This window comes from Epinephelus moara, chromosome 6, assembly GCF_006386435.1.
Source record: "Epinephelus moara isolate mb chromosome 6, YSFRI_EMoa_1.0, whole genome shotgun sequence".
Taxonomy (NCBI): Eukaryota; Metazoa; Chordata; class Actinopteri; order Perciformes; family Serranidae; genus Epinephelus; species Epinephelus moara.
Window position 1 is genome coordinate 31,909,039 of NC_065511.1, and position 27,746 is coordinate 31,936,784.

Consider the following 27,746-nt stretch of genomic DNA (forward strand, 5'->3'; position numbering starts at 1 on the left):
ATGGTCACACACGCACCTGCGACTTGTGGACTGCAGGGTATTGTGTTGCAGATTTGCTCCTGTGCAGGTTTGGTGTCCAAGTCACATTCTTGGCTGTGCTTTTTGTCCGGTGTCAGACACCGTACCTCCCTCATCTGTAAGCCTTTTCCACACGAACGTGAGCACTGAGAACAAAGAGGATGTAAATAATATGGTTATAGATTAAAATAATTTTTTATTTGTAGCAGTGTGAGTAAATGTTTCAACAAGTTCTTCTTCTTCTTCAGATGCCCTTCTAGGGTTGCCAATCTTTTTGTGATGACACATTTCAATTAATTTTCAAAGACTGTCAAGGAAAAATTATTTTGAAATTAAAGGTCCAGCGTGTAGGATTTAAGGGGATATAATAGCAGAAATATAATATAATATACCACCTGAAAATAAGAATTGTTGTGTTTTCGTTACCTTAAGCCCTTTTCCACTGCACAAAAAACCTGCTAACATCTGGCTTTTTAATGTAATGGGAAAGGTTACAATCACCATTCTCACCCGCATCAAATGACTCTTCAGTATTAACAGGTAATTTATCGGCTCCGGCTCTGATCAGCATCGATGGAAACACAACACCTGGGTGAACTAATTGTAGCCCCCTTAATGGCGATATGTAGTGATGTGCCAACGCAAAATGCTGTCCGTCTCCGCCCAAGCAACGCTCAAACATCAACCCAAATTAGTCTGCACTGAGTTTGACAGAGACTGAATAAGTAAGATATATAGATATATAAAGACATAACTACCAAAACACTTTAACTGGCCTCCATGCTGCTTTCTACTGTTGACTACCCTGTTTTCCAGCCTGACGTCAAAAGTGACACATCAAAAAGAAACACACCCAGCTCTGGTCTCGTGGCGATGGAAAAGGAGTCTATTGCCTATTTTCTGGCAGGTTTACACATGTTTAAAAACCCACGTAAACGCACTAATTTTGGTGGAAAAGGGGTATTAGAACGAGCCGTTTATATCTACATAGAGAGTGGATTGTCATCCACAGAGTCTGCCATGTTGCTCTACCCAGAATGGACAAGCCAAACACTGGTTCTACATAGGGTGTTTTTGCATCAGCTGCTGTACTTAGCAGCCTCTCCACAACGAGAGTGTCACAAAAAGACAGATTTTTTAATATGAAACTACTTTATTCAGTGTTTTTACCAGATTAAATCACTGGGTTCGCTTGATTTGGACAAGTTATCAGAGATAAAGGTGAGAACACATTTGCAAGTGCTGGCTAGGCGGCTTGTTTGTGATGTGCCAGAGCATCAGAGAATCACTGATTTATAACGTGAAACTGCTTTATTCAGTGTTTTTACCAGTTTTAATCACCAGGTCTGTTTGTTTTGGAGAAGGAGAGACCTCTGCAGATAATTCAGCTCCTGGTAGAAACTTCCTGCACAACGAACACTGAAGAAATCATAACTAGGAGAAGTTTCAGCTGACTGCAATCTGCAGTCTTTACTGATAGATGCCACTAAATCATCCTAAATCTTACACACTGCTTCTTTAAATGATAATAATTTGCATAAATGCTCATATATACCAGTCTAAAAATAATCTAAAAAATCTAATCTAAAAAACAAACTGCCAAAAATGCCCCCTTGAGCAGGCCCTTGGTGAGAGAAAACTACAGTAAACTTTATCTTATATATATATATTATTATTATTATATAAGTGTTTGAATTAGCTGCACTGTACTTTGAAACCGTCAATAAAATTCAGTAAGTAGCGAAAACTGTCCCTTTCATTACTTTATATTTACTAAATAAATATACAAATGTTAATAAGACGGTAAAAAATAAAGTTAAAAAAACTTTTGACTTGGACAGACTTGTTTATACTGTATATGAAAACATCATTTTTTCTGTAGTGCAAATAAAATTTTAGCATCTTATAGCATTTTTTTTACATTACATTAATATCTAGATACACAACACAAGCAACAAAGACTCAGAGATTCAAGTAGGCTAAATCTAAACACTTTTAAGGCCCTCTTTAAAATCCAAGTACTCTCTAGACCCGTGGTAACCCTGCCCCTCCCTCTGCCCTCGTCTCTCACCGCGCTCCACTCTGTTGTGAACCACTGTGGCTCACACTCTCCCATCTCACACTCCTGGACCGCGGCAGGCTTGTCCAGATGAGCGCACTCGCTGACTGGTACGACAGAAAAATCATTCCCCATCCTCTGGACACAAATGATGTCTCGTCGCTGGGTTCCATTCCCACAGGGGACATTACACTGGAAAAAGAAGAAACATCTCACATCAGTCTGTCACTGCAAGATGAATTCCTTTTTACTGTATTCTATTCATTTTTTACCTACTCTATCTATCCTACCTGTGTCCAGGGGCTGCTGTACCAAATGGTTGTCGGCACACAGGGACCCCCGTTGCAGGCCTTCATCTCTGCCGGTTTATCCCCAACACAGTCCCCTGCCCCTCCTCCCTCCCTGACTCCTCCTCGAGTCAGACACACCACCTCCCTCTTCTGCACCCCGGGGCCACACGGCGCAGAACACTGAGGGACAAAGTGGAAGATCATGTCGAGGATTGCTGTTAAGTGCTGTGGATGTTTTCCTCCTGTGTGTCCGTGTGTTACTCACAGTGTTGGACCAGTTGGTGAAGTACCAGTTGGTTACACAGGGGCCCATGTTGCACTCCTCAGTTCCTCGTGGGCGAATCCTGGAGTTGCACTCCTTTTCGTTCACCTCGCTGCCTTGATCGCTGACGCAGCGCACGCTCCTCGTCCTCCTCCCGACTCCACAGTCCACTGAGCACTGTGACAAATGAAAAGGAGGAAAACAGATGAGAGAAAGGGCGTAAACTGAGAGATCCAACACAAATCACACACCTTACCTTGATTAGAATCTAAAGTTGACCAAATACTAGTCGACAAAAAAGAGAGCTACTAGTTGAGCAGGAACACGACTGGGAAACATGATACAAATACAAAAGAGAAACGCGTGACTCAAGTTAAAACAATTTGAAAACAAGTTAAATATGAAGCAATGTTTGCTGGTTAGAACTGTGTGCTTTTCTTATGATTCATATCTATTTTAATTTTACAATGTACCAAAAATATGTAACTGATTAACTGAAAATAATAAATTAACCATGATCTTAAAAACATATTTGTTGCAACCCCACCCATGGCACAGCGTCTGCAGCAGCCTTCAAAGTGCTTAAATTGTTGTTCACTGACCTAATGAAGCAATTTAAAAATTTATGATAGAGACACAGATCCATAATGCCAAAATTAAAAATCCATGCACACACGCACTCTTGTTTATTTTAACCCATCCCCACCCACTCCCTCTCCTTTAATCTGTGTTGTTTACAGATTCTCAAATACATCACTTGGCCTCTTTTTGCATGTACACACACTCATTTGCAGATGCATTTCCAAGTCGTATACTGGTGCTGTTCACCTACCGTGCTCCAATCGGAGCTGACCTCCCAGTGGGAGCACACGCTGAGCTGACATGCCTGCGTGGACTCTGGTGGGGTGAGGTTGGCACAGCGCTGAGGGTGGACCATAGTGGAGCGGTTCCCAAAGCTCTGCCTGCACTGGAGCTGCCTCTGCTGCATCCCGGGGCCACAGGAGACGCTGCACTCTGACCATGAACTAGCCTCCCAGCTGAGAGAAACAATGAGGGGGACAGACAGGAGAGGCACATGTTGAAGTTTACGGGAAAATCACACATACTCACATGTCTTCAGATACACAGCTGCTTCAGTAACATCTAATACTGTGTGTCAGTAGTAGATGCATTTATCAGATCATGTATGCACTGACAATGACGTCAAATATCATCCAAAAACGATGGGATTTCTGATTTCTGCGAGCATGTTTCGATACCCTCCTGGCTTTTCATGATGTCATCACACCACTCTCAAAGCCAGTCCACACTGAAAGTGTTTTTATGAGCGTTCTTGACATTCATCACTGCCGTCTCTCATGGAACAGATACCCTTCCTTTCATTCATTCATTTTCCATAACCGTTTATGATCGCAGGGGGGCTGGAGCCTATCCCAGCTAACATTAGGCGGGAGGCAGGGTACATCCTGGACAGGTCACCAGACTATCACAGACAGACACACATTAATACCTACGGGCAATTAGAGTCACCTTCCTGTGGGAGGAAGCCGGAAATCCAGGAGAAAACCCATGCAAACACGGGGAGAACATGCAAACTCCACATAGGAGGGCTCCTCTACCCTGGGCTCAAACCAGGAACCCTCTTCCTGTGAGGCGACTATGCTAACCATGCTGCCAAGATACACTTCCACTTAACTAAATGAATCAGTCCATACCGACTTTGTGAGATGCACGTTTCAGGAAGACACCCGTGTTTTTTATGCTGAAGTCTATTTCTGCCATGTTTATTGAAGGATAATCTGCATAGACAGCTGTTTAAATCACAGATATCCCACCGTATATGTGTTTTGAACTTGACTGATCAGCTCCCAGACTGTCTGTGAGCTCGGCTGTTTCACAACAGGCAAATCCCCCTCACTCGCTACAGCGGGCAGGGAAATAAAACCAGTGAATCAATAAATACAAACACCGCTGAAGCCAGGTTAGCCAGCCACTGTCCACTCAGCTCCACAGAAGCTGCTGCTGACAGATGGCTGAGACGTTACAGAAGACGGAGTTAGTGTGGATTGGGTAACAGAATGCTTCAAGTGGGGATTTCCGATCTCTGTAAACATGGCACAAACTAAAAGCAGATTGAACAAGTTTGCTCCAATTTTTTCTATTAGTCATACTTTCGATTTGAGTGGCAACAAGTTTCCATCTTATTGAGTCCTTTCTGTGAATGAAAATTCCAGACAGAAACATCACCCTGTTTACAGCAGAAATCAACTTGTTTCAAGTGAGTTTTTGTATCTTGAGACAAGACAGAATGAGGCAGGTTTTGCTCCACTTGAACAAAGTAAGAAAATACCTTCATACCATACTGACAGGTTTTTTTCTTGTCTTAAAAAAACAGACTTAAAATGCTCAAAGTACAGAAAGATTTCCCAGTGTGAATTATCAGCTGTGAAAGTGTGCTGGCATCTGAAGTAAAGTGCATTTTTCCACTTCCTGTGAAGCTAAATATATAATATAATGCATATGATGTGTATCTCAAAGCCACTGTGTGCTTTCTCACAATGGTGGGCAGGGAAATGTGTTACAGGGCTCCTCCTCAGGAACCGGCTTGGCTGCAGAGTCACACTTCCTGTCTGGGACTTCTTCGTCTGTGTGGCGGTTTATACACAGAATGATTCTGTTCTGAAAACCTGAGAAGAGACAGACAGAAAGATAGGTTAGACAGCTGTTAAATGTTGTTGTACTTGCACCTAGGAGCCACAGGGGGGAGACATCACTTTATCCAACAGCAGTAGGTAGGAATATTTTATGCACAGAGTAATGAATTAAAAAAAAACAACACATGAACTCTGACCTTTGCCACAGGACGCAGAACACTCTGTGAGTCCTCCTCTCCTCCACACAAATGGTGGCTGAGTGTCTGGTGGCAGGTCAGTGCGAGGGGGGATGCGAGCATTCCTATTGGGCGCAGAGCCCCGAGTGCGTGACCTTCCAGGTGTCCATCGGTCCGAGGAGGGAGGAGAAAACACAGAGCTAGAGGAGGAGGAGGAGGAGGGGAAAGAAGGGACCGAAATAGGGGGAGGAGCAGGGAGAGGGTCTTCAACTGACACTGTGAGAGGACCTGGGAGAGAAGAAAAAAAACAGATTGACACAAAGACAAATTAGAAAGGATAGGAAAGGTGGGAGAGCGAGGTGAACGTGAGGAGACAGACACGAGGAGGAAGGAGGAGGAGGAGAAAACAGCGATAAAGCGTGAGGAAAGAGGCGAAACTCGCCTGTTGAAATACTGAAAATAGGAGGAAGGTAGTGAGTCAGACGCTAATGATGTCATGATGAGGTCAGGGTCTCGTGACAGCAAACATGTGGACCAGATAGCCTCCCATCTAGGTCATACACAAACACACAAACACACTTGCACAATAATCCCTCCCACTTGGCCCGCAACCACACCCATCCAAATCCATAAACACATCCGTCATGTTCATGGTTCACAGTTTTGTTTCCTTGAGTAATTTGGAAAGAATGACTCTTGAGATGTCTGATTTACAGTTCAATTCTGCCACTGACAAGATTCAAGTATGTGCCGAACATGACTGCCGAGAGATGCAGCACCTCTGTGCTACTGTGAAAAACATGCAGAAAACTCGGCAGTCAAAGGGTCTGCCAAACAGCAGAGGGGAAATTAGAAAGATGAAGTGCGATGGACGTACTGCGAAGGGGTGCCCTCGGTGGCTCTCGCTCTCTCGCTGGCTCTCGCTCCCTCGGCCTCTCTCTGGGTACCTCCCTCTCCCTCTCTGTCAGCCTCTCCCTCTCTGCCTCCTTCTTCTCGACAGGGACGTAAAACTCGTAGTCGATGCCCGGGTTCTCCTTGTGGAAAATGATCTGCAGAGCAAAACAGGGTGAGAAAACAGACAGAGGTGAAAAGTAGCAAATGACAAGAACCACCCAAAACCAGCTTTACAGCTCTCCATAGAGAAATGTACTTAGAGGTCAGGATGAGTCAGAGAGCAGCCACTAAGGGCCTGGCAGGGCACCAGTGTCAGGCCCAAGGATGCCTCAGCAGGGTGTATGCTTGTCACTATGTGTTTCCCCTCTTATTATGAAACCCTCCAGACCGTCTTACAAGACTTAACATAGTCAAGGTCACCTAAACTTAATCAGCTGGAGTGCCATGGCAACAACATTTGGATCTGCTATTTTCTGCCAACATGATTCAGACAGTTGCTCAATCTGTCCGTGCTTAAAGACTGCGGTGTGTGTTTGTTAACCCCCACAGCGCCACAGCTGGGTGGTTTCTTTTCCACAGCAGCTTCGGGTTGCGCCCGACACACATGAAACCCACAGTGAGGTTAAACCCGTGGGAAGACGTTCTGGGGTAAGATAAAAAAGGCTTATTTTGGTTAACCATCAACCAGTGGTGAATCTGTGTCCGTCGGGAAATGGGAGGTTTTGTTATGTTTACGGCTTCAGAGGCCTAAGCAACAATTTTCTCTTGGCTCCTTAATGACTGTTTTTAATTATATTTAAAAGTATTTTTATATTGAATTGCGTGGTGCCCTGTTTTTTTTGTTCATTCTATGTCTATTTTCATATGAAGCATGAATTCTTATTCTTATCCTTATCCTTATTTTGGTTTCACACAGACCTAAATGGTGCTACGACAAACTTATGACCAACTGGGACTTTCTTGACCTGCAAAATCATCTTTTAAATTGACATATGTGTTTTTCAAGGTCCCACAAGGAACACTAGAAAGGGAAGAACTCAGCCTGATAGATCAACTTGAAATTGGTACAACCAATTCATGGTCCCCAGTGGATGAATCCTCTGTTTCAGCACTATTAACTTTTTTATGTGGTTACTGAACATATCTGAAGACATTTTATAGACAGTGCAGATACTAACTGCAAATAAGAGGACAGCTTTCTGACATGTTAAACAGTTTCAACCCATAAAACAAACACAGACACAGACAGCACAAAACACACCCATCACCCGAGATCATCCTCCCGCCCCGGGATATAAAATACACTTTCTTGAGAGACAGAAGGGAAAAAACTGGGACACAAAGAGGTTTTGATCAGATTAAATGTCTCTCTAGGTTAGAGAGTTAATATAGAGGAGAAAGGGGTCGCAAGTTCTGTGGAATCTTATCACAGATCCTCTGACTGTGTGATTGATCTTTTTCTAAGTCAGGGGGCCTGGGGGGCAGAACCAGTCTGCCAAAGGGTCCAATGGGTCTCAATGCTGCTTCAGAGGCTTTTTCACCCTGACCAGAATACATTTCTTTTCTTTCACTTTAGTTTGGTGTGGTGATGTCAGGATTACGACACAGGAGTGGAAGTGTGCAGAAAAATGCACATGAACGACACAGGAGTGGAAGTGTGCAGAAAAATGCACATGAAATGACAGTGATTAGTAGACTGTGGGAAAACAGAGAAATATTTTTGAAATTGCATTTATTCTTCTGAAGACATCGCAGGCTGTTTGACATCTGTTTCGTAAATGGATTAGCGTTTTTTTAAAAATGTACTTCTTTGAGCAAAAGAAGGGAAAAATTTGGAGTTGTCTGCTATTCATAAGATATTAGGCAATGGTTTCACTGCTCCGGCCCACCTGCCATCAAATCAGATCCCATATGGCCCGTGAACTAAAATGACTCTGACACCTCTGTTCTAAGTGGAGAAGAGAGATGAGTAATTTTAAACGAGACATTCTTCTTGAAGGGTGAGGACTGTTCTGATGTAACAATATACAACGTTTGGCTATGAGGGTAGCGGATGCAACAAGGTCAGCTTGGTATTTGGTTAACCTGCCTTCCACAGGAGGGTTTGGGCAATGTCAAAAACTTCAAAACTGGTGTCAAAAAGGTGTCCACAAAAGAGTAAAGCTTTGGGTAAGAGAAGAATCAGCACTTTTAACTTCAGTGATTCAAACGATTCACCTCAATTCATGACAACAACAATGCAGTGAATAAAGCGATATGCATGACCCTCTGTAACACCACAGCATGTTGTTTTTACCCTTTTTTGTACAGATTAAATAAACAACTTGTTGCGTGTTAATTACTGAGCTTTAAAGGTGCTAATAAACAGTGGTTACCTTTGGACAGAGTCAGACTACCTCCAGTGTTTATGCTAAGCTAAAATAACCAGCTGCTAGCAGTTAAGATGCCGACCACGACCCACAAGGTCCCTGCTTCAAGTACCTTACAATAAGCGCTAAGCTGTACTTGACCACTCTCCTCTTGATGTGCCTGAAGTGGTTGAATGCTGGCAGGAGCTGGTAACAAACCTCAGTTCTTATTAAACAATAGATTTCAAGAAGGTTGTAACTTGTGCTTCACAGACAGAAAACCTGAGATGTCCTATTGTTTCTTTCATATTGTTTCTGTGGTGCCACCCACAAGACAAACTATAATTTTCTCCCACTGGTGGCAAAACTCTACACAGAGCAGATTCGTTTCTATTTCCATCCATCCACTGATTCAATTTACAGCGTGTAATGAGCATTACAGCCTCACAGTGCCACTGGCGCAGTTATTGACTTTCAGTCTTTCCACGTCTTATTTCAAAATCCCACAAAGCCTTAAAAATGCAGGTGATTGCAGTGGAGATCAAACCCTGACTTGGGTGGATGCTCGCTCATTTACCCCCCTCCTGCCCTGCAGCTCCTGGATGCAACGCTTCAGAGGAGTTCTGCTCTTTAATAAGATCTTAGCCTGAGGTTAGAATTGTTATTATTAAGTCCTGGATAGTCTGATGTGGCTCAGGCTCAGCTTTACTATAGCTGTCTTTATCCCACCATAATGCTAAAATAACGCCGCCTATCTGGAAGATCTTGACACAGAGCAGGAGAGCATAGCCTCGGGCTTACGACAATGCTATAGAGATGTGAAACACTCTGTGTACACACATGTGTCTATGTGTATGTGTCTGATTCTTATCATCAGCTTCATTTTGCCATGCCCGGGCTCATGTTTGCTCACAGGGTTTAAACAAACACTGTGCTTACATATAGCTGAAGCTGTGTGGTGGTTGGTCCTGGAGCCCTGAGGGACTCGCCTCTCTCTTCCTCCCCGTCTGCCTGTGCTCTAGGTCGGGTGTAGGTGAAGGTGGTCCCTCCTGCCTGGTAGTCCCCCGGAGGGTCCACAGCCCAACGCCCATTCACCACTGAAGCCCCAGTGCCGCTCCTCATGGCTGGAGAAAACGAGGGTGGAGCGTCAGAGGGACAGACAGGAGGAATGGAGCAAGATTTGGGTTAGGTTTTCTTTTCTTATTTTGACCTTGTTTAGTCTACATGGTGGTGAATTCTCAGGAAACCCCCATAAGCTCAAACACAGACGGACAAACACACTCTGAACGGCCGTCTCATTACCAAACAGCAGGACAAACACTCACACGCACACACTTCACTGGTTGCTTTTGGGCTCTAACAATACAAGCTTTATCTGCTTGGAGTCTGTGAGGCCACAAAATTTACAGTCTTAGTTCGAGCCAGTGCACACACACGCTCACGGGCCAAATCACATTCCCAAAACTCCCTCGCCAACGTCTCTCTTTTACTGGAGCTGCAACCAGTATTATGTAAGCAATCTAAAAGTGTGTGCGTGCGTGATGTCGTCTGTGTGTATTAGCTCTTACCCAGGTAATTGGGGCTGGCTCGTCTCTCTGTAATGTTGATGAATGTAGCCCCGGGTGGGATGTCCAGGATTTTGTAGTAACCAAGGGGAACTGTGACATTCTGGAAGCTTCCCGTCACCTTTCGACAGGAGCTCTCCTTCCCACCACACACTCCACACTTGTCAATCACAGAGCCGGAACCCAGTATGCCATCGCAGCCCTCGGTCTGGCAAGAGAGGAAGGTGAAAAGTTGTGAGTGACGGGTCGGACAATGAGGGGGAAAAAAAGTGGGGTAGGGGAACAAGAGAGATGTGGGAGGAAGGGAGAATGTGGGGAGACAAGCTGCTCCAGTGTGGTTGACATTTCACGTGTGACGCCAGTGTTTATTTCACCGTTGTTTGTGTAAATTGGTAACTGTTGCTGACGAGATTGATGCCAGAGACAGGAGTGCGCCAATGAGAGAATGAGGGAAAGACACAGAGAACAGAGGCCCGGAGAAGGGTAACAAAAAAAAAGGTTGGAGACTCTCTGAATTTGAATGCCAGGCTTAAATCAGCCTCCAGACGTGAGACTAAGAGCTTCTGGACTTTGTCAACCACCGGCTAGACAGGACGGACTCAGGCTCAGACACCTGAAGCTAAAAATCTCCCACACATGCAGATTTAAATGCACTCACCAGACACCGACCCTCTACACACACATCGTTTGAGCTGACGTTGAAGCAAGGGGTGCCATCTCTGACGCGCTCGGCCTGGCGGACGTAGAAACGATAGCCGGCAGGCCTGCAGGTCAGCTCGCACTGTTTGTCCACACCAACTGCAACACACAGGATAAAGAGGGGAGTTATTGCACAATGTATTGTTTTAAGTGCATATGAATGTGTCTGCATGAGTCTGTGTATCTTCTTTCTGCGTCTGCCTGGCGTGCACAAGACGCAGCTGGGCGATGAACGTCTTTCCATGTGGTTTCCCCCCTGACTGTCAGACAGCACCAGAGTGATTAGCTATTTCCCCCGCTGCTCACTTGTGCGCGAGTGCATTCACCGCTGCACCTTCCCAGGAGACACATACCCAGAGGAGAGGTGTAAACATAAGCTCGAGGAAGGTTTGATTTATGAGGGGAACCCAACAGGCACGCACAGCAGGGAGAGATGTACTTAGAAGAAGAGAACAGAAGGGAAGAATCAGAGGAAGAGGAGATGGCTTCAAGGTAAAAGAGGAAACTGAAGTCCTTCAGTGCCGAGAGAATAGGCAGATAAATACATGAACGGAGAACACAGAGGATCTCACGGGGGGATAGGGGTGGTGTACGAGCAAAAAATGTGGAGAGAGTAATAACAGTGTGTCTGTGTGGTGAAATACAATAAGCAGCTTTAAAGGAATAGTTCAACATCTTTTCTTTCTGAGCATGAAGTGAGAAGATATTAATCTGATGTCTGTAATAGTTACACCATGAGACCCTGTCTAGAACCACAAACTGTCATGATCACACAGTGTGTCAGTGAGCTTTAGAGGTGTTAGTAGGTGCACTTTTAAACTTCGGACAAAGACAGGCTAACTGTTTCTCTCCACCTGTTTCCAATATCTACGCTAAGCTAGGTTAACCACGTCCTACCTCCAGCTCTGTACTTGAAGGGGACGTGTGTTTATTTAACACTACCTGTGGCCCCAGAGCCACATGCGGCTCTTCTGCCCCTCTCCAGTGGCTCCCAGTGGCTTTGGCAAAGAATTATATAAAAACTAATAATGGCCATTTTGTAACATTTTAATTTTCATTGTCATAGGCCTTGTGTGATTCTTACATCCTCAACTGTATATATGTGCAGAATTGCCAAACTTCAATAGCTGTGGCTTGTCTTGGATCTCTCTTGCTAAGCTAGCTGTGGTTTCCAGATCGAGAAATAAAAACCTTGGAGGACTAGAGAGAATTTGAAATGTGTTATTTAAATGTTCATTTAGACCTACTGGTGATGTTGATAGGTGAATTTAGACTTACTGTTACCTTCATTATAAAGCTCAAATATGTTTTGTGGTTCCAGGCAGATTATTTGAGAGCTTTTTTGGCCAAAAATGGCTCTTTAGATAGTAAAGGTTGCTGACCCCTGGTTTAACACGTCAAATTAAATTTGGGGGAGTGCTGCTGCATACGTGGAATAAAAGTTGTACAAAGCCTTTTTTAGCTCCAGAGGGAGCTGTGTGAGGTGTGAAGAACTCACGGTTCAACATCAGCTGAAGACTACAAGTCTGAAAATGAAAGAAATGAAATGAAATGAAAGTGAGTTTACTTGGGTTGGGCAATTGGACGAATATGTCAGCTAACTGGCATCACCAGACATTTTTTGGTTTGTTTGTTTTCTCTCGCACTGCTGGAGAGACAGAGGCAAACACTGCCAACCAAGTTACTTTGCAGAGCCTCTCTCTCCCTTTCATTGTCCCTCAAGTCCAAGTCCAAGAGCTGCCAGCATCTCTTGTGCAGTGCACTGAGGTTTGTGCACAGTATGTGTGCAGATGACCCCCTAACAACCTGAGTGGAAACTGCAAAAAATATTTAAATTCTTAATATCGCAAAAGGTTTTTCAGGCTTGAAGGAGGTGGAAAAGTTTGTGTACCTATAAAAGGTAAATGCGACCAAGTGCAACGTTAACACATTCAGCAAATAAATTATGATGTGCAGTCACGACGCACCGTCATTACACCGGCCACTGCATGCTCTCTTTGTCACTGCAGCTTTTAACTTACGTATGAACGCAGAGCTGTTACTAGAACTACTCCAAGAGCTCGTAGCCATGATATTGGTTGTTCAAAACTCTATTTTCATTGTCCAGTGTTTACTCCATGATTATACATCCATTGTTTTCCTTCTTTTGAAGTTTGACTGGCGCTCTTTTAAATACGCCATCTTGTTGTGCCGTCCTCTGCTGTAGCACCTGACTGGAGAATTAGTGCCACCTACTGCTTATCGAGGTGAACCAACACCCGATATTCACATAGCAGTAGTGAATGGAAAGCGCATAAATTAGAATTTTCTTTTGGTGATTTTATTGAAAATTTGGTTAAAATTTGTGTCACATTTAAGTCTAACTTGTCGAATTAAGATTTTTTTGATTGGTGGAAAGACTATGCGAGACAGTTTTATTTTGTGTCTGTCAAGTTTGAATGACGTGTATTTTTGGACGAGTTAACAAGGCAATAAGCTAACACCAGCCTTAGTTTGGTGAAAAAGAGAAACTTGGTTTGCAGAAGGTGTACGGTTGTATTTTTTCAGTTTAATAACAATAACTGGTGTCGGAACATTTCTAATATTTATATGGCACATTTTGGCAACAAGGCAATTCAAAGTGCTTTACACAAAACAGCAAACTCATTCAAACACATCTCCGAGCTGAAATACCAGCAAACGCCATTTGTTGGGCTGACAATGGCCAGTTCATATATTTCAATGTGATGCCCAACCCTAGAGCTTACAAGACTGCTGTAGCCCGCTCCCCATGAAGACGGTGCATTTCTAAATCGCTATAACGATCTTTCAACACACAGACATAATAAGGACCTTCTTGTCTTGTTCTTGGAAAAAAGTGAATAAGCGTATTTCCCAAAACGTTTAACTATTCCTTTAAAGAAGAGCGACAGAGATAGAGGAATGGGTGATAAAGGCAGGAAGTCAGTGAGTGGCTCCATTGTTCGTCATCCTGTTTGAGGTTAGAGATTTAGGGTCTAGCAGGGGTTAAAGGCCTCGGGCAGAGCTTGTGTGTGTGTTGTATAGGGTTGCATTTGTGTGTGTGTGACATAGAGCCTTAAACGTGAGCTCATAGCACGAGTAAGGGGTCATAGATTTAGTTTCAGACAGGAGGATGGAGTTTCTGTCCCTGGGAGTTCAGGGGTTAAAAGGACAAATTCTGTGCTTCTGAATTTGTGACTCCTCGCTGTGGTGTCATATTTCTCTGCCAAATTGAGACATAAAATGCACCCACCATTGACTCATAGACAAATATGAAGACCGCTACACCTTGTGGTCAAAAACTATTGTACAGTGATATTATTCTGCCCTTGAAGCAGTTTGAAAAATAGGTTTCTCTCCAAAAGCCTGTCTTTTGTAAAATATTTTGACATTTTAAAGGATTCAATGTGTAGTTCTGATATTACACCAATGCCACTTAATTTTCATATAATAACACTGCAGATTGTTTCACCATGGGAAGATCTCTTTTCACCCTCCATTAGCCATCATCAGCAAGTAACCCAAAGCCCCGTCCATCTTCAAAGTCAAGATGTCCATAGGAGATAGCCAAGAACAAAGACTAAAGGTCAAATACCAGACGCCTGCTTTCACCTTTTGTGTGTGTGTCCAAGGGAAAATGCACAAAGTGTGTTGTGACCTTTAAATAACTCCATATGCTTTCACTCAATCTTTGTACCTTAAACCTCTCCGTAGAGTTATCACGTGTGAAAACAGCACACCTCGAGACAAAAAGAGACGGATTAGTTAGACTGGACTGCCATTTTGTTGTTGTGTTGATTTCATTTCACCAGAACATCACCCAAAAGGAAGGCTGCAACGACTGATTATTTTTCAATATTTATTCATCTTTCTGTTATTTTCTTGTTCAATAGATTTTTTGTTTTGTCATCAAATGTCAGAAAATAGTAAAATAGTAATGGAGAAAATTAAATATGATATTTTTGACCAAATACCTTTATATCAATATTGTACGGTTGACTATTGGTGCTCTTAAAAAACATTTACACAAGGTTTTTGATAAATAATCATTAGAAATGTGGATATAATGACTAACTTGGTAAAGGAGAATATTAGAACAGTGAAAGGCAACACTAAAGATATTATGATATCAAAAATCTAAGATGATATGTAGTCTCATATCACAATATGATAGGGTATGATTCAGTATGTTTTATCCAACCAACAGTCGAAAAATCCAAAGCTATTAAGTCTATTACCATGCAGGACAAAGAAAAGTTTCAAAGTCTCACATTTAAGGAGGCAAAGCAGCATGTTTGGCTCCTTTTTGTTTTCAAAAATGATTATTCAGTGATCAAAAATAGTTGCCAATTGCCTGGGAAACACAGTTGACCTCCACTAACTCCTGGACCTGGAGAGACTTCTGCTGGAAAAACCTGATTCACTTTTTCACTGCGCCCAACAGAAGTCTAAACAAACTGGCACCCAGCTATGCTGCTGGAGGGAATGTGAAGAAATCATGGTTGATCATGCCCATATTTTTTGGTCTTGTCCTTCTATTCAGACTTTCTGGAAAGAAGCAGCAACATTTCAAAAACTTTGGGTTTTAGTATTAGTACAACATTCACATCCCCTTTTCTTGGATGCATCCCTGATGAGTCCATCAGGGATGCGTCCAAGAAAAGGGGATGTAGTAAAGATAGTAAAGATAATATCTATCTTCTAAAGATCCTGCTGGCAGCAAGTAAAAAGGCCATTACAAAATACTGGCTCCAGAAAAACTGACCCACTGCTAGCCTCTTTATTAATACTGTTACACACTTACACCTCCTCAAACAGATGACCTACTCCATACGACTTTAAAACGAACTGGGAGAAAAACAGTGGAGAAAATGGTGTGTTTATTTCACCAATGAGACTCCACATGATAATTGCATGTACCATATATGACACCTTACTTTAAATTAGAAAAAACTGTCATGTCTTTGTAAACATCCTATGACCTAATATTTGTCTTTTTTTCATGTGTACTGCTTTTCTTTTTCTTTCTATTCTTTTGTTCCTAAACGTAAAAATATTTCATCCATACAAAGTATTTTTCAAAAAAAGTTGCCAATTAACTTTCTGTCGATTGACGAAACAGCCATTGACTGCAAAATGCTACAAAAAGACGAAACATTCACAAAAGAAAGAGAAAAAAGGAAGCTAAGACACAAAACAGACTGCACTCTAATTTCAAAGACTTAAAGACTTTCTTCAGCAGATCTACAAAATGCATCTGCATCGAGGATACAACATGAACCACTGAAGTTTGGACTCAGACACCATGTTCAGGTTTGTGCCTTTGCAAGTTAAACGTCCTGATCCGAGGACATTAAGGACTGCATTTTATCTGACTGAGTGGCTGAAGTGGTCAGGAAGTCATACACGTGAAGCATTTGACTCAGGCTGGATGTTTATCTTTCCACAAGTTTGTGTGGAAGTTATGGTACATAGCTAGATCCATCAATATACTCCAAAAATGTAGTGGTCCTTTAGTGTAGGTAAACATCTGCTCCATGGTACTTTAGGGAGCAGAGACGGTGAGAGACAGCATATTGAACATTAGAAAATAAAGTCCTTCAACAGCATACAATAGTATATCATCAGCATATGTGGAAAATATCTAGTGCCAATTAGAGGAGGAATGAAGGAGTTGTCTTATTGTCTCTGAATTAAAAAATGTGGGACCAAAACTGCTTTCATTCAGAAACAAAAACAACGGTATGTATTTAAAAACTAATTGCGGTTTGTGTCTCCTGGGGTGATTAATTGAGCTATCGAGCTGTTCACAGCTGATCAGATCAGAGAGGAGCAGCTGCTGCAAGTCAAAGCAAACTTTTAGACCCAGCAAATGAATGGTTAAGTTTCACTTTAAATGTGCCTGATGTTCTGCTGCTCTGTCTCTACCCCAATTGCGCTTTACACCCTGACAGTGTGCTGCTATACATAAACGAACGTGTGTATTTATTACAATGACTGGTCCAGCTGCAAAAATATAAAATCTATTTGTGGCAGCAGATGTTTTAGTGGTGGCAGGCCGCCACAAATAAATGAATGTATGGGAAACCCTGGAATGGAGTGGTGTGTAGCTATACTTTTGAACGTGTTGGTGGCATCTTGGCACGCTAAATTGACAACTCCATTATATACTGTACACTATGCTCCAGTTTGCAAGGAGGAGAGCAGCTCTGAAGATGAGACCAACAGTTTGCTGATCTGGCGAGAGTCAGGACGGTCCAGGATCAGAACCCCAGCGCAAAAAGGATCTAATGCAGATACTGGAGATGTTTCGATACTGTTTGGCATAGGTGAGGGACTTGAGTCACATGTCATGACTTGAGTCAGACTTAAATCTCCAGTTGAGGACTTAAGACTTGCTTGACTTTGACTTTGTATTCACGGCTCAAGACTGGACTAAGACATCAGACAGATGACTTGAAAGGTCACTTGATGACTTCACTTTTTTAAATTAAATACTTGGAGAAGTTATGTTTTGTTTTTTTAACATGATTTCTGGTGCAATTCCCGCACACCTGGCAACCTACTAGGCAGAGGCCAATGCATAAGGCAGCTATCACTGAGGGGACTAGTCCAAAAATAATAAAATTTGGATTCAAGGACTATGTTGTCGATGAAGGTAGTAAGAGGAGAACAGCAGTATGCAAAGTCTGCAGCTCAAAAATCACCGACAAGACCACCACAACATACATTTTTATCCATCACTAAAAAATCCACAAAAAAGGTACATGAATTTGCCTTTTCAGCTAATGTCTTAGCTTAAATCATCAGGATTTTATTTGACTTGACTTTTGACTTGCTTGACCTGAGCAATAACTTGACCTACCTTGCTAGACTTTATAGCAGACTTGACTTGACTTGCTTGATTCTCTCCACAGTAACTTGAGACTTACTTGAGACTTAAAAAATTAAGAATTGAGACTTGTGTGTGTGTGTGTGTGTGTGTGTGACTTACTCCCACCTCTTCTACCTGGTACTGGGTTATTCTGGTCGATACGTCAAAGGTATCGAGTACTGATACCCATCCTTAATATCTGCTGTACAATAATGTGAATGAAAACATCCAGTCAGTGTCCATGACTGCCATCCGTGAGCCAAACGTTCTTAAACTATCCACTTCTTTGCTATCATTCTTTTGCTGTCTGATACGTGCAACGAGACGGATATACAGTACATATTTAGAAAGACAGAGAAAGGGAGGCAGTGTTCCCACCCTCTCTCTCTTTCCACCCTCGTCCTCTCTTTCCGTACGTCATAGTTATCTTTGAGAGATTAGACTGGAGACAGTGACAGAAAATAGAGGGGGAGACGTGTTGCCACTCATGTACTCTCTGCCTCTCTCTGTGTATTCTCCCTCGTTCTCCATCTCTCCTCATCTCTCACCAACACCTAATCATCTTTAACCTTTCTCTCTATATTAACGCCTTTTTCTTTTGTATGTCTTTAGCGACTTCACTTTGCTTCTCTGTTCCTCTCTTCGCCTCGATCTCGGGCCTCTCTTTCTCTTCCACTACCTCCCTCTCCCTCCCTGAGCTTAGTGTTCAGACAGTGGAATATATGTTGTCTAAATATACTTCCCCACTATCTCTCCGTCTAAACAAACTCCAGCAGGGAGAGAGAAAGAGAGAGGCAGTGGGACAGGAAGAGGGGAGGATGGGTGCGCAGAGAGGGGATGAGGCCTGAAAAAAGGGAATATTCAAGTAAAACAACACCTGCACGTGCAGCGCTTACAAAACTAGAGGTACTGCTATAGAGCCGAGCATATGGGGGGAAAACATTACCACTAAAATGAATCACTTCTGCAGTTTATAACCGTCGTGGCAGCTTTACAGTTTAAGCTTCCAGTTCCAAACCATAGGCCACAACACTTTGCAGTATATACATAACAGGGCTGTCACCTTGGAGGAAAAAAATCACACACTAAGTAGCGGGAGCTGCCTGCACGGTTTAACATAAATACTAATGTGAAATATACGCAGCGGCATACAGAGTCCTAAACAGATGAGTGCAGCTGGGGAGAAACTAACACACCATTCGATGTCGAAACACACACACTCCTCGCAGTCTCCGGTGTGTTGATGGGAAGCTGGATATGAAGGTCTGGGCTGTGGCCAATGGGATCGGACTGAAGTAAACAGTGAGGTACAGTTTACTTAGCAGAGTGGAAAAGGATCATCTCCAACTTAGGTCGAATGTGTCTGACTTAGCTGACGTCATGTGCAAATACCTTCAACACATACAGTACTGTATCCACCCCCGCCGGAGTCATCACCACCAATAAATGTGACATCCTGCATTTGGTGGCTCCTTTTATCCAGAAAATATCCTCACAGTAATTTTGTTTCTAATGCCAGAAGCATGATTTACCCATGTGCCCCCCTCTATGAGGTCGTCTCTGTTTTCCTTCACCTCCTCTCTGTCTGTCCGGTCCTCTCCTTTTCTCAGCAGATCTCAAGGACATACAAGTTTAAAATAAACCCGAGTGGAGCAGAGGGCAAGGACACACAGCAGATAGAAATAATTTAAGAGCAGCTCATTTCAGGATAAATACAGTAATCTCACTCTCTTCCCTCACAAACACACACAGACGAGGGGGTGGTGGGTGAAAGGACAGCCCCTGCGTGTTTATGCAGACAGTTAGGCTCCGGCTGATACCCCTGCAAGGACTCCCAGTTTGGATGCTTACTGGCCTGAGACTGCTCGGACATGGCCAAATAACATCAGTACAGTCTTTAAGGTGCTCTCCCTCCGTGATGACCTTTCACACAAGTAATGATAAGTGATGTAATCCATCCATTACATATAAACACTTATCCTTTGCAAGGTCACAGAGAGATGACCAGCATATACTTGGTGAGAGGTGACCTGAATACACCAAAGACGCTCATACAGGCGATTAAGAATTTCAAATTCGCCTGCATGTGGGAACAATATGGTAATATATACTGTTAGACCAAGCAGCAACAACTGGGGCTAAAAAATGAAACCAGCGCAGCAGTGCCAAAAACTGTAGTTCCTCTAAAGGCTGGCTCCAGAAGCGAATCACTTAACACGGACTTCCGTGCTAAAATGTCAAACCTCGGAGCAGAAATAAACATGTGTACAGCCTGATACAAAAAAATATAAAGCCCCATAAGTCCCAAAAGTTGAATTTTTTCAAAACAAAACACCATAATTCCATCCATATCAACCAGTGTTAATTTCGTTGACGAAAACTACGGTGAAAATTTTTAGTCAACGACCTTTTTTTCCATGACAGAAACTAGACGATAACAAGCTAAAAATAAATCTTGATAATAAAAACTAAGATGAAATCTATGCTTAATTTTTGTTGATAAGACAAGACGTGATAAAAATGTTTGTGGCCAACTATCAGACATTAAATGCTGTGCTTGTAATTATCTTCAAATGTTGCATCAGCGTCAGATTGGTTAACTCCAGTACATAGTCTGTGCCAGGATGTTTCGCTAGCCAGCAAAAACACTCACACCAGAGCATTGGTGTGTCAGCAGTAAATATTCAGCGGTGTGTGTCTGACTGTGGATGGTGGAGCTGCTGAATGGATTTGTGGAGTTTGTTAGTTGCAGCGGTGACTGTTGGCAGCCACCTGTTAGCCTCTGAATGGCAGCGGAGCAAGCAGCCACTGGCCGCCAGACTTCACAGCTGATCCCCCCAGGACTCCACTCAGTCCAGACTGTCTCAGAAAGGTTTATGGGTTGTTGCTGTTTGACAGGCAGGTAGGAGGCTCGGTTATCTGTGAGTGTAGCTGTGCTGTAAGTTAACAATCTGAACTCAGACAGAGATGAAAGTCTAGTTTTAATCACCAGCTCTGTAAGACATGAGTTGAAACTTCCAGACTAATATGTTGCACATTAAGAAGGAATTCAGGCTTTAATTAAATTATTTCTCTGCTTCTTACCAGTGAGCTTGATAAGTCAGAGTTTATAATGATCCTGATATCAACCGAAGAATCTGAGTCCAATATTCACTCCCCTTTTAGCTCTGTTGCTCACTACGAGGAAATATCTGGTTCTTTAGCAGCTAAATGTCCAGGTGCAAGCCTGTCGTTCGTCATGACATTTTATTTGTGTTTCATGCTCTACTGTGTTTTCAGTTTGGTGTATTGTCTATACTTTGACAAGGTGCTATGTGTGTATTAAGACAGAATAAATCCAACTACTATATGTGGTTGGTGTTGCTGATCTCATGTGTCTGGCTCTACACTCTCACAGTCTGTGTGTTGAGGAATTTCAGCCAGCTGATACAGTAATCACAACTGGATAGACAGACAGATAAACATACATGCACAAACATTTCTCCACATACCATTTCGGATCCATTAAGCCATTCATCTACAGTGCAAGTACACTTGCCATTAAGCTCAGACTTTAAATACACAAAGACTTGTACACATATGTCTATGTGTAATGACAAATACTGTTGATATCATCTCGCAGCTGTGCTCCTCTCTACATTCTCTCACTTCCAAAACCCCCATGTTGGTAATATTTCCTTTGTCCACTCTTCCTCTTCTCTCAAATTCCTCAAATATCTGTTTAGTGTTTTCTCTCTCTTTCTTCCTCTCCCTCCTCCCTCCAGCATTGGAAAACAAAGATAAATAGAGCCAATCTCCCCTGCGCTGAACTATTGTACGCTTAACAGGAAAGTAAACAAACACATGGAACGCACTCACACGTACAGTACGGTGGAACAAAGACACACAAGCCACGTTGCCTCCCTTCGTTCCCAATGGTCACGTGACAAAACACTTGCGTCCCATCACCTCTCACCTCCCCTTCTCTGTCTTTCCCTCTTTCTTTATCTCACTCAGTAGGAATCTGTGTGCTTAGTCAGAGCTGGGAGGAGAAGCTTGGCAGGAGAGAAGCAGGGAGATGTTGGACAAATGAGAGGAAAAAGAGAAGAGGGAGTGTTTTTTGCAAAGAATAAAAGCAGTTTGAGTTCCAGTCATTCTCTTTTTCTCTTGACTCTCACCACCCTCGATGCTACATGCACTGCAGGCCAATCAGAGGAGGGATTGTGGTGGGTTGGGCGTGCAGTGCAAGGCCTGCCAACACTCACACCAGAGCAACATTTAACTCACTTAATCACACTTTTACTGACGCGTTTCACCCCCTTTCCCCTCTCCTAGCATTTAATTCCAGCAATAAGCCTATTATCACATGGAAGCACTGTGCAGCTAAACCCTAAACTACCATGTGTGTGTGTGTGTTAACTCAGTCCTCACCCTCAGTGAAAGGCTCCCAGTCGTAAAGGCGACCCATGAACTCCTGGGTGTTAAAGGCTGCACACTGCTCTGCTCTGGAGTCCAACGCACCCGCTCCACACACCTGGGGGACAGAAACACGATTAGACAGAGGGTTTAGAATGCAGTGCCACACATTCAACTAATATGAAATCACCCGGCTATTAAACCAGCGGTTGTTTCTCTCCCAGTCTCTGGAGAGACAAGGGTGGAGTGGACTGTTGTGAGAAAACTCAGCTAATAAAGAGAGGGGAGAATTAATTCGAGATTGTAGAGGTAAGCGCAAACACGCAATAGCAATACACACACACACACACACACACACACACACACACGTAGTCTCCATGCTGCTCTTGGCAGTCAGCGGGTGTATTACAACCATATGGAAATAATAGATTTTTTGGACGCGGCTGCTCACATAAATCCACCGTGGTTTTCAGTGCATGGCCACAGAATGTGAAGTGCATGTGTGTGTGTGCGTATGTGCATGTGTGTGTATAAGCACATGTCCAGCTTGTGCTCGTTCAAGCAGAGTCCTTATGGAGCCATGGAGTGGAAAGAGTTTCAGCATACCTGCACTTAAACTACAGCTGAAAAATCAGGCAGACACGACTCTGCTGGTTTATCCTGTACTGATCATAACTCACTGAGCTTTGCCCCCGTCCTCTGGGACACACAGACATGGACACGGCTGTGATAAGAAACATGCGCTCAGGTACTGTACTTCAGTACAACTCTGAAAAAACAGTACTGTTCTTGAGTGTTTCCATGTTATGCTAACTTACTTCTACTCCAAGCCGTGTTGGTCCAGACTGAAATATCTCAACAAATACAGGCTTCAGTGTTTATGTTTTTTTCACTTGTCCAGGTGGGCAAGTGGGTCAGAAATCTACTTCCCAAAAGTTGATTCTTTATTGCCCATATACAGAATGTTGTAGTAAGTAGTGGTTATCGAATAACAACAAAAACTAAAGTTAATTCATGTGGAGGAGTGGTTGTTGACAGCCCTCCTAGCTGCCATGCAAGCGAGATGCTGTCTGCTTTTGTTGTGGCACTCCAGTGCCGTTTTCGGGAAACTCCGACATGCCTTTGAAAAAACAACATTGTTTTATGCGACTTTCTCTGAAACTTGTGGCAAACTGCATATTATATAGTTGGACTTTCCCCAACATCCTCTGAAGGCACCAAACTACACTCCTGTTTCCAGGATAAACTGAAGGGCTAGCTTGGGCTTCAGCTCGTAAACTTTGTCTTTATCTGCTGCCATTTTCTCTCAACTCTCAACAGAGATGAGAAGGAAGCAAGATGATTCCCTCCTTAGCTACCTCCATCAAAAATATAATTATTTTTTTACCACATGCCTGATTGGGCAAGTAGGTTGCTAGGATTTACTAGCCTGATGTGGCATTTTACTTGCCCAAGGCAATCGGGCAATCATTATTGTTAAGCCCTGGGTGATATTCATCGACCCCAGATGACAAATCCCCATGACTTTGGTGATCCCCTGAACATTTGTTGAGTGGCGCCATCAGATCAATAAACCACAAATAGTAAATTTAATACCAGCAAAACTAATGACATTTCCATCAGTCTCTGCTATAATTTCTTTACTTATAATTAGCAAACGTTAGCATGCTATTATGATATAAAGATAGCCAACATTGTAGTATATACCTGCTATGGCATCGCCAAGGCCATGCCCTGTTTTAGGGGAAAGAAACAGGCTGTCACATATGGAGATAAACAGGAAAATGCAGAAAAAGTGCTAATATGTTTCTCTTTCACCGTGGTAAAAAACGAAAACTGTCACAGCTCAAACAGTCAGTATAGCAGCATTAAACTGTCTCAATCTCATTCGACATCAAACAGTTGGCTATGGACAGGTTGCAGTGTAAAAGCACTTTGAATGGTCAGAAGATTAGAAAGGTGATGCACAACTGCAAGTCAGTTTACCATGTCCAACTATTAGACATGTCTACAAATAAATGTTTCACCAAACACTCGTCAACTGCACTGACATGTATCCGATCTTCAGTCTCCTGTCCCTCAAATAGGGGTACAGTCTTGACATTATGCAAAGTACCCACATGTACCAGTCTGGTCTATACACCAGCATGTTACCATTGTCACTGTGAACATTGTGGTGTTAGCATGTGGCTCTAAGCACCTCCCTACCAAAGCCCATGCATGTCTAAAGAGAACTGGACACAGTGTTTAAGAGTTTGCTGCATTTATTTCTATAAAAGTTGCTCAGCAGTGCATGTAGCCAAACAAGTTTGACCTCAAGGTGTAAAATAACCCTAATTTTGCACATCCATGAGCCCATGGAGCAGGTGCACTGGAGACTTTTGGACTGGAAGGATCAAATCCCGATAGTGAAAGGACTCACTTCGCAGGGGTTGTGATGCTCAAAAAATGTATCCACTGATTTACAGATGTCTCCTTCACAATGTAAGCCTATGGGAAAGAGTCTCTTCAGGCCTAATAGCGTCATGTGGCGAACTGAAGGAATCTGTAATTCCACAATTTGGCCACTATGTCAAATTGGCCTCAAAGCCCGGCACTGTTCCTGGGTGCTTGGTACAGCCTCACACAGCTGCCTGCTAACCAGCTGTAGACGTTTACTGCATTTCTTGGACAGCCACAGTTACTATTAATAATGTAATATACAATATGAAGCTTCTGCTAGCAGCTGGTTAGCTTTGCTTAGCATCAACTCTACATTCAACAGATAGATATGAGAGTGGCATCTGAGCATTTTCCCAAAGTGTTAAGACTATTCCTTTAGGTACATTTTGCTGATTATACTTCTGTATTTTATTTAAGTAACATCTTGAATGCAGTGGAGTATTTTCACATTGATGCACTTTCACTTAAGTAAGGGATCTGCGCACTTCTTCCACCACTGCACACACACTCACAAACACTCAGGTATCATTACTGTGGGAAGCCACAACCATCCTGCCTGGTCAAAAAACCCACTGAGTTTACAGCCCTCTCATGTACAGCTGGCTCAAACACACACGGACACACACACACACACACACACACACTTGCATGCCGCACACAGAGCTCTCAGATTTCCTTGCAACTCTAATCTCTGTCAGCTCCACAATCATCTTGTCTTCCACTCGTCTCTTTCTTTGATTCGTTCCTCTTGTCTTTTGTGTTTCTGTGTGGATCTCTCTGCGCTCACACAGCTGTCACAAACAGCTGGAAAGTTCCTAGTCACTCATCTGGGGAGACAAGAGCGAGGGAGCATTCAAGTTTACACGCACACACACACACACACACAGATCGACAGTTCCCATGTGAACCAGCCTCTGCGACAAAGTGTAACTAAAAGACTCTCATGGATAAACCGTCAAAGCATGCACTCATTGACACCGGCCATGCTGAATTTCACAGTTTCACTGTGTTTCAGTGAAGGAATGTATGTCGCCGTCAAGTCACAAGGCACTCATAAGGATCATCTGTTGTTTCTGTCCTAGCAGAGTGTGAAACCAGCTCATGAAACTTTATGTGGTACACTCCGCCACAGTTTCACACCGCTGAAACAGACTTATTTCTGTGTTATTTATGAGCAATATGCTGTAGTCTGGTTTCAGCCTCTTATGAGTGTGTGTCTGAACCACTGAATACATATGTGTGTGTGTGTGTGTGTGTGTGTGTGTGTGTGTGAGGATGGTGGGGGGTGGGTTAGCGCACGTATGTGACCTGATGTTTTCAAGTAACCGTGTAAATCTCCCCGGATGTGTGTGTGAAATGCGGTCGGTAATGGTTGTAAATATTCCTGCTGGACATAAACATGCTGGGCCCCATTTAAAACTGGATAGTTTCTGTGTATCTGTGCCTGAATGACCATAAACAATGACACACACACACACACACACACACACACACACACACACACGCAAGGACAGTGTGGGGGATGCTACAGTGCAGTAAAAAAAGAAAAAAGAAAGATAGAGCTTTCATAAAAGACAAAAAGGGGAATGCGAAATGAAAGGAGAGAATGTAAGTAAAAGTCAAGTGTGTGCAGTCATGCGTTGGTGATTGTATGAGCACTACAGGGCGAGTGGATTCTCCTCCCTAAAGAGAGTTTAGGGTGTGTAAAAACATCAGGAGGCTAATGGACTGAATAGAGGGCGGAGGGAGGGGACGTAAAACGAGAGTAAAAACTGGTGTTTCATGGTTGTGGAGGAGAATTTGTATGTTATTGTAAAGGCTGGTATTCTCTGGTGTTCCCTCATTTACTATGAGTGCAGGGTGAGGGGATCTCCCCATAAGAAGGGGAGCGAGAACAGAAGGAGTGGTGACAGGAGGAGGGGGGAAAGAGAGAGTGGTGGTTATTGAATGGGCCGAGGAGGTGAGAGGAGAGAGAGCAATGGCTTTTACAGAAGTGAAATACTTAAAGAGAGAGGTTGACGGAGGAGAGAAAGGTGGTGTGTGGTGAAGGAAAGGCAGCGAGGATGAGTCTGGGCCTGTGGATGAAATCAAAACACTCAAACCACAAGTACACCCCAAACAAAGTCAAAGCCATTCAGTCATGTAGCACCATTCACAAAATGCTTTTACAAGTGTTTTAAAATGTCACTTGACTTGTGTCAGATTATTCTTATTTTTTTTATTTCTATTTAACACTTTAAGCTCCAGTGTAAGGGATTTAGGGGGACATATTGGCAGAAATGTAATGCAATAAAATAAGTATGTTTTCTTTAGTGTAAAATGACCTGAAAATAAGAATCCTTGTTCTTTTGTCACCGCCATGTTGCACCACCATGTTTCTACAGTAACCCAGAATGGACTAACCAAACACTGGCTCTAGACAGGGTGATTCATGTTTTTGCGTCGGCCACTGTAGTTAGATGCACCTCTGTGGCGAGCTGAACAGCATTGGAAAACCACTGATTTTTAAAGCAAAACTACATTCATTCATTCATTTTCCGTAACCACTTATCCTGTTGAGGGTCGCAGGGGGCTGGAGCCTATCCCAGCTGACATTGGGTGAGAGGCAGGGTTCACCCTGGACAGGTCACCAGACTATCACAGGGCTGACACATAGAGACAGACAACCATTCACACTCACATTCACACCTACAGACAATTTGGAGTCACCAATTAACCTGCATGTGTTTGGACTGTGGGAGGAAGCTGGAGTACCCAAAGAAAACCCAAGCTGACACAGGGACAACATGCAAACTCTGCACAGGGGGGCTCCCCCACTTAGTTTGAAACAGGAACCCTCTTGCTGTGAGGCAACAATGCTAACCACTGCACCACCGTGCCACCCCCAGACTACTTTTTTAAGTGTTTATACTGGTTTAAATCATCGGCTTTGTTTGTTTTGGAGAGGAAGAGACCTCTGCAAATAATTTGACTCACAGTAAGAACATCTTGACCCTCTGGGCCGGACGTTATCAAAGACAAAAAGGTCAGCACATATTTGTGCTGGGCTTGCATTCTGTGTGCAACAAGC

General features: G+C 43.2%; 1 protein-coding gene across 1 annotated transcript in view; it reads right to left on the reverse strand.

Annotated features, from left to right (window-relative positions):
* The window catches only part of adamtsl4 (ADAMTS-like 4), a 56,268-nt gene that overhangs the window by 4,212 nt on the left and 24,310 nt on the right, over positions 1-27,746 (reverse strand). Inside the window, exons 5-16 of the mRNA XM_050046115.1 lie at positions 22,250-22,352; positions 10,925-11,064; positions 10,270-10,474; positions 9,641-9,825; positions 6,337-6,508; positions 5,481-5,747; positions 5,187-5,316; positions 3,462-3,666; positions 2,633-2,806; positions 2,368-2,547; positions 2,090-2,269; positions 17-164 (exon numbers count right to left, since the gene is read on the reverse strand). Of these exons, the coding sequence (XP_049902072.1) occupies positions 17-164; positions 2,090-2,269; positions 2,368-2,547; positions 2,633-2,806; positions 3,462-3,666; positions 5,187-5,316; positions 5,481-5,747; positions 6,337-6,508; positions 9,641-9,825; positions 10,270-10,474; positions 10,925-11,064; positions 22,250-22,352 (2,089 nt within the window). The remainder of the gene's footprint in view (positions 1-16; positions 165-2,089; positions 2,270-2,367; positions 2,548-2,632; positions 2,807-3,461; positions 3,667-5,186; positions 5,317-5,480; positions 5,748-6,336; positions 6,509-9,640; positions 9,826-10,269; positions 10,475-10,924; positions 11,065-22,249; positions 22,353-27,746) is intronic.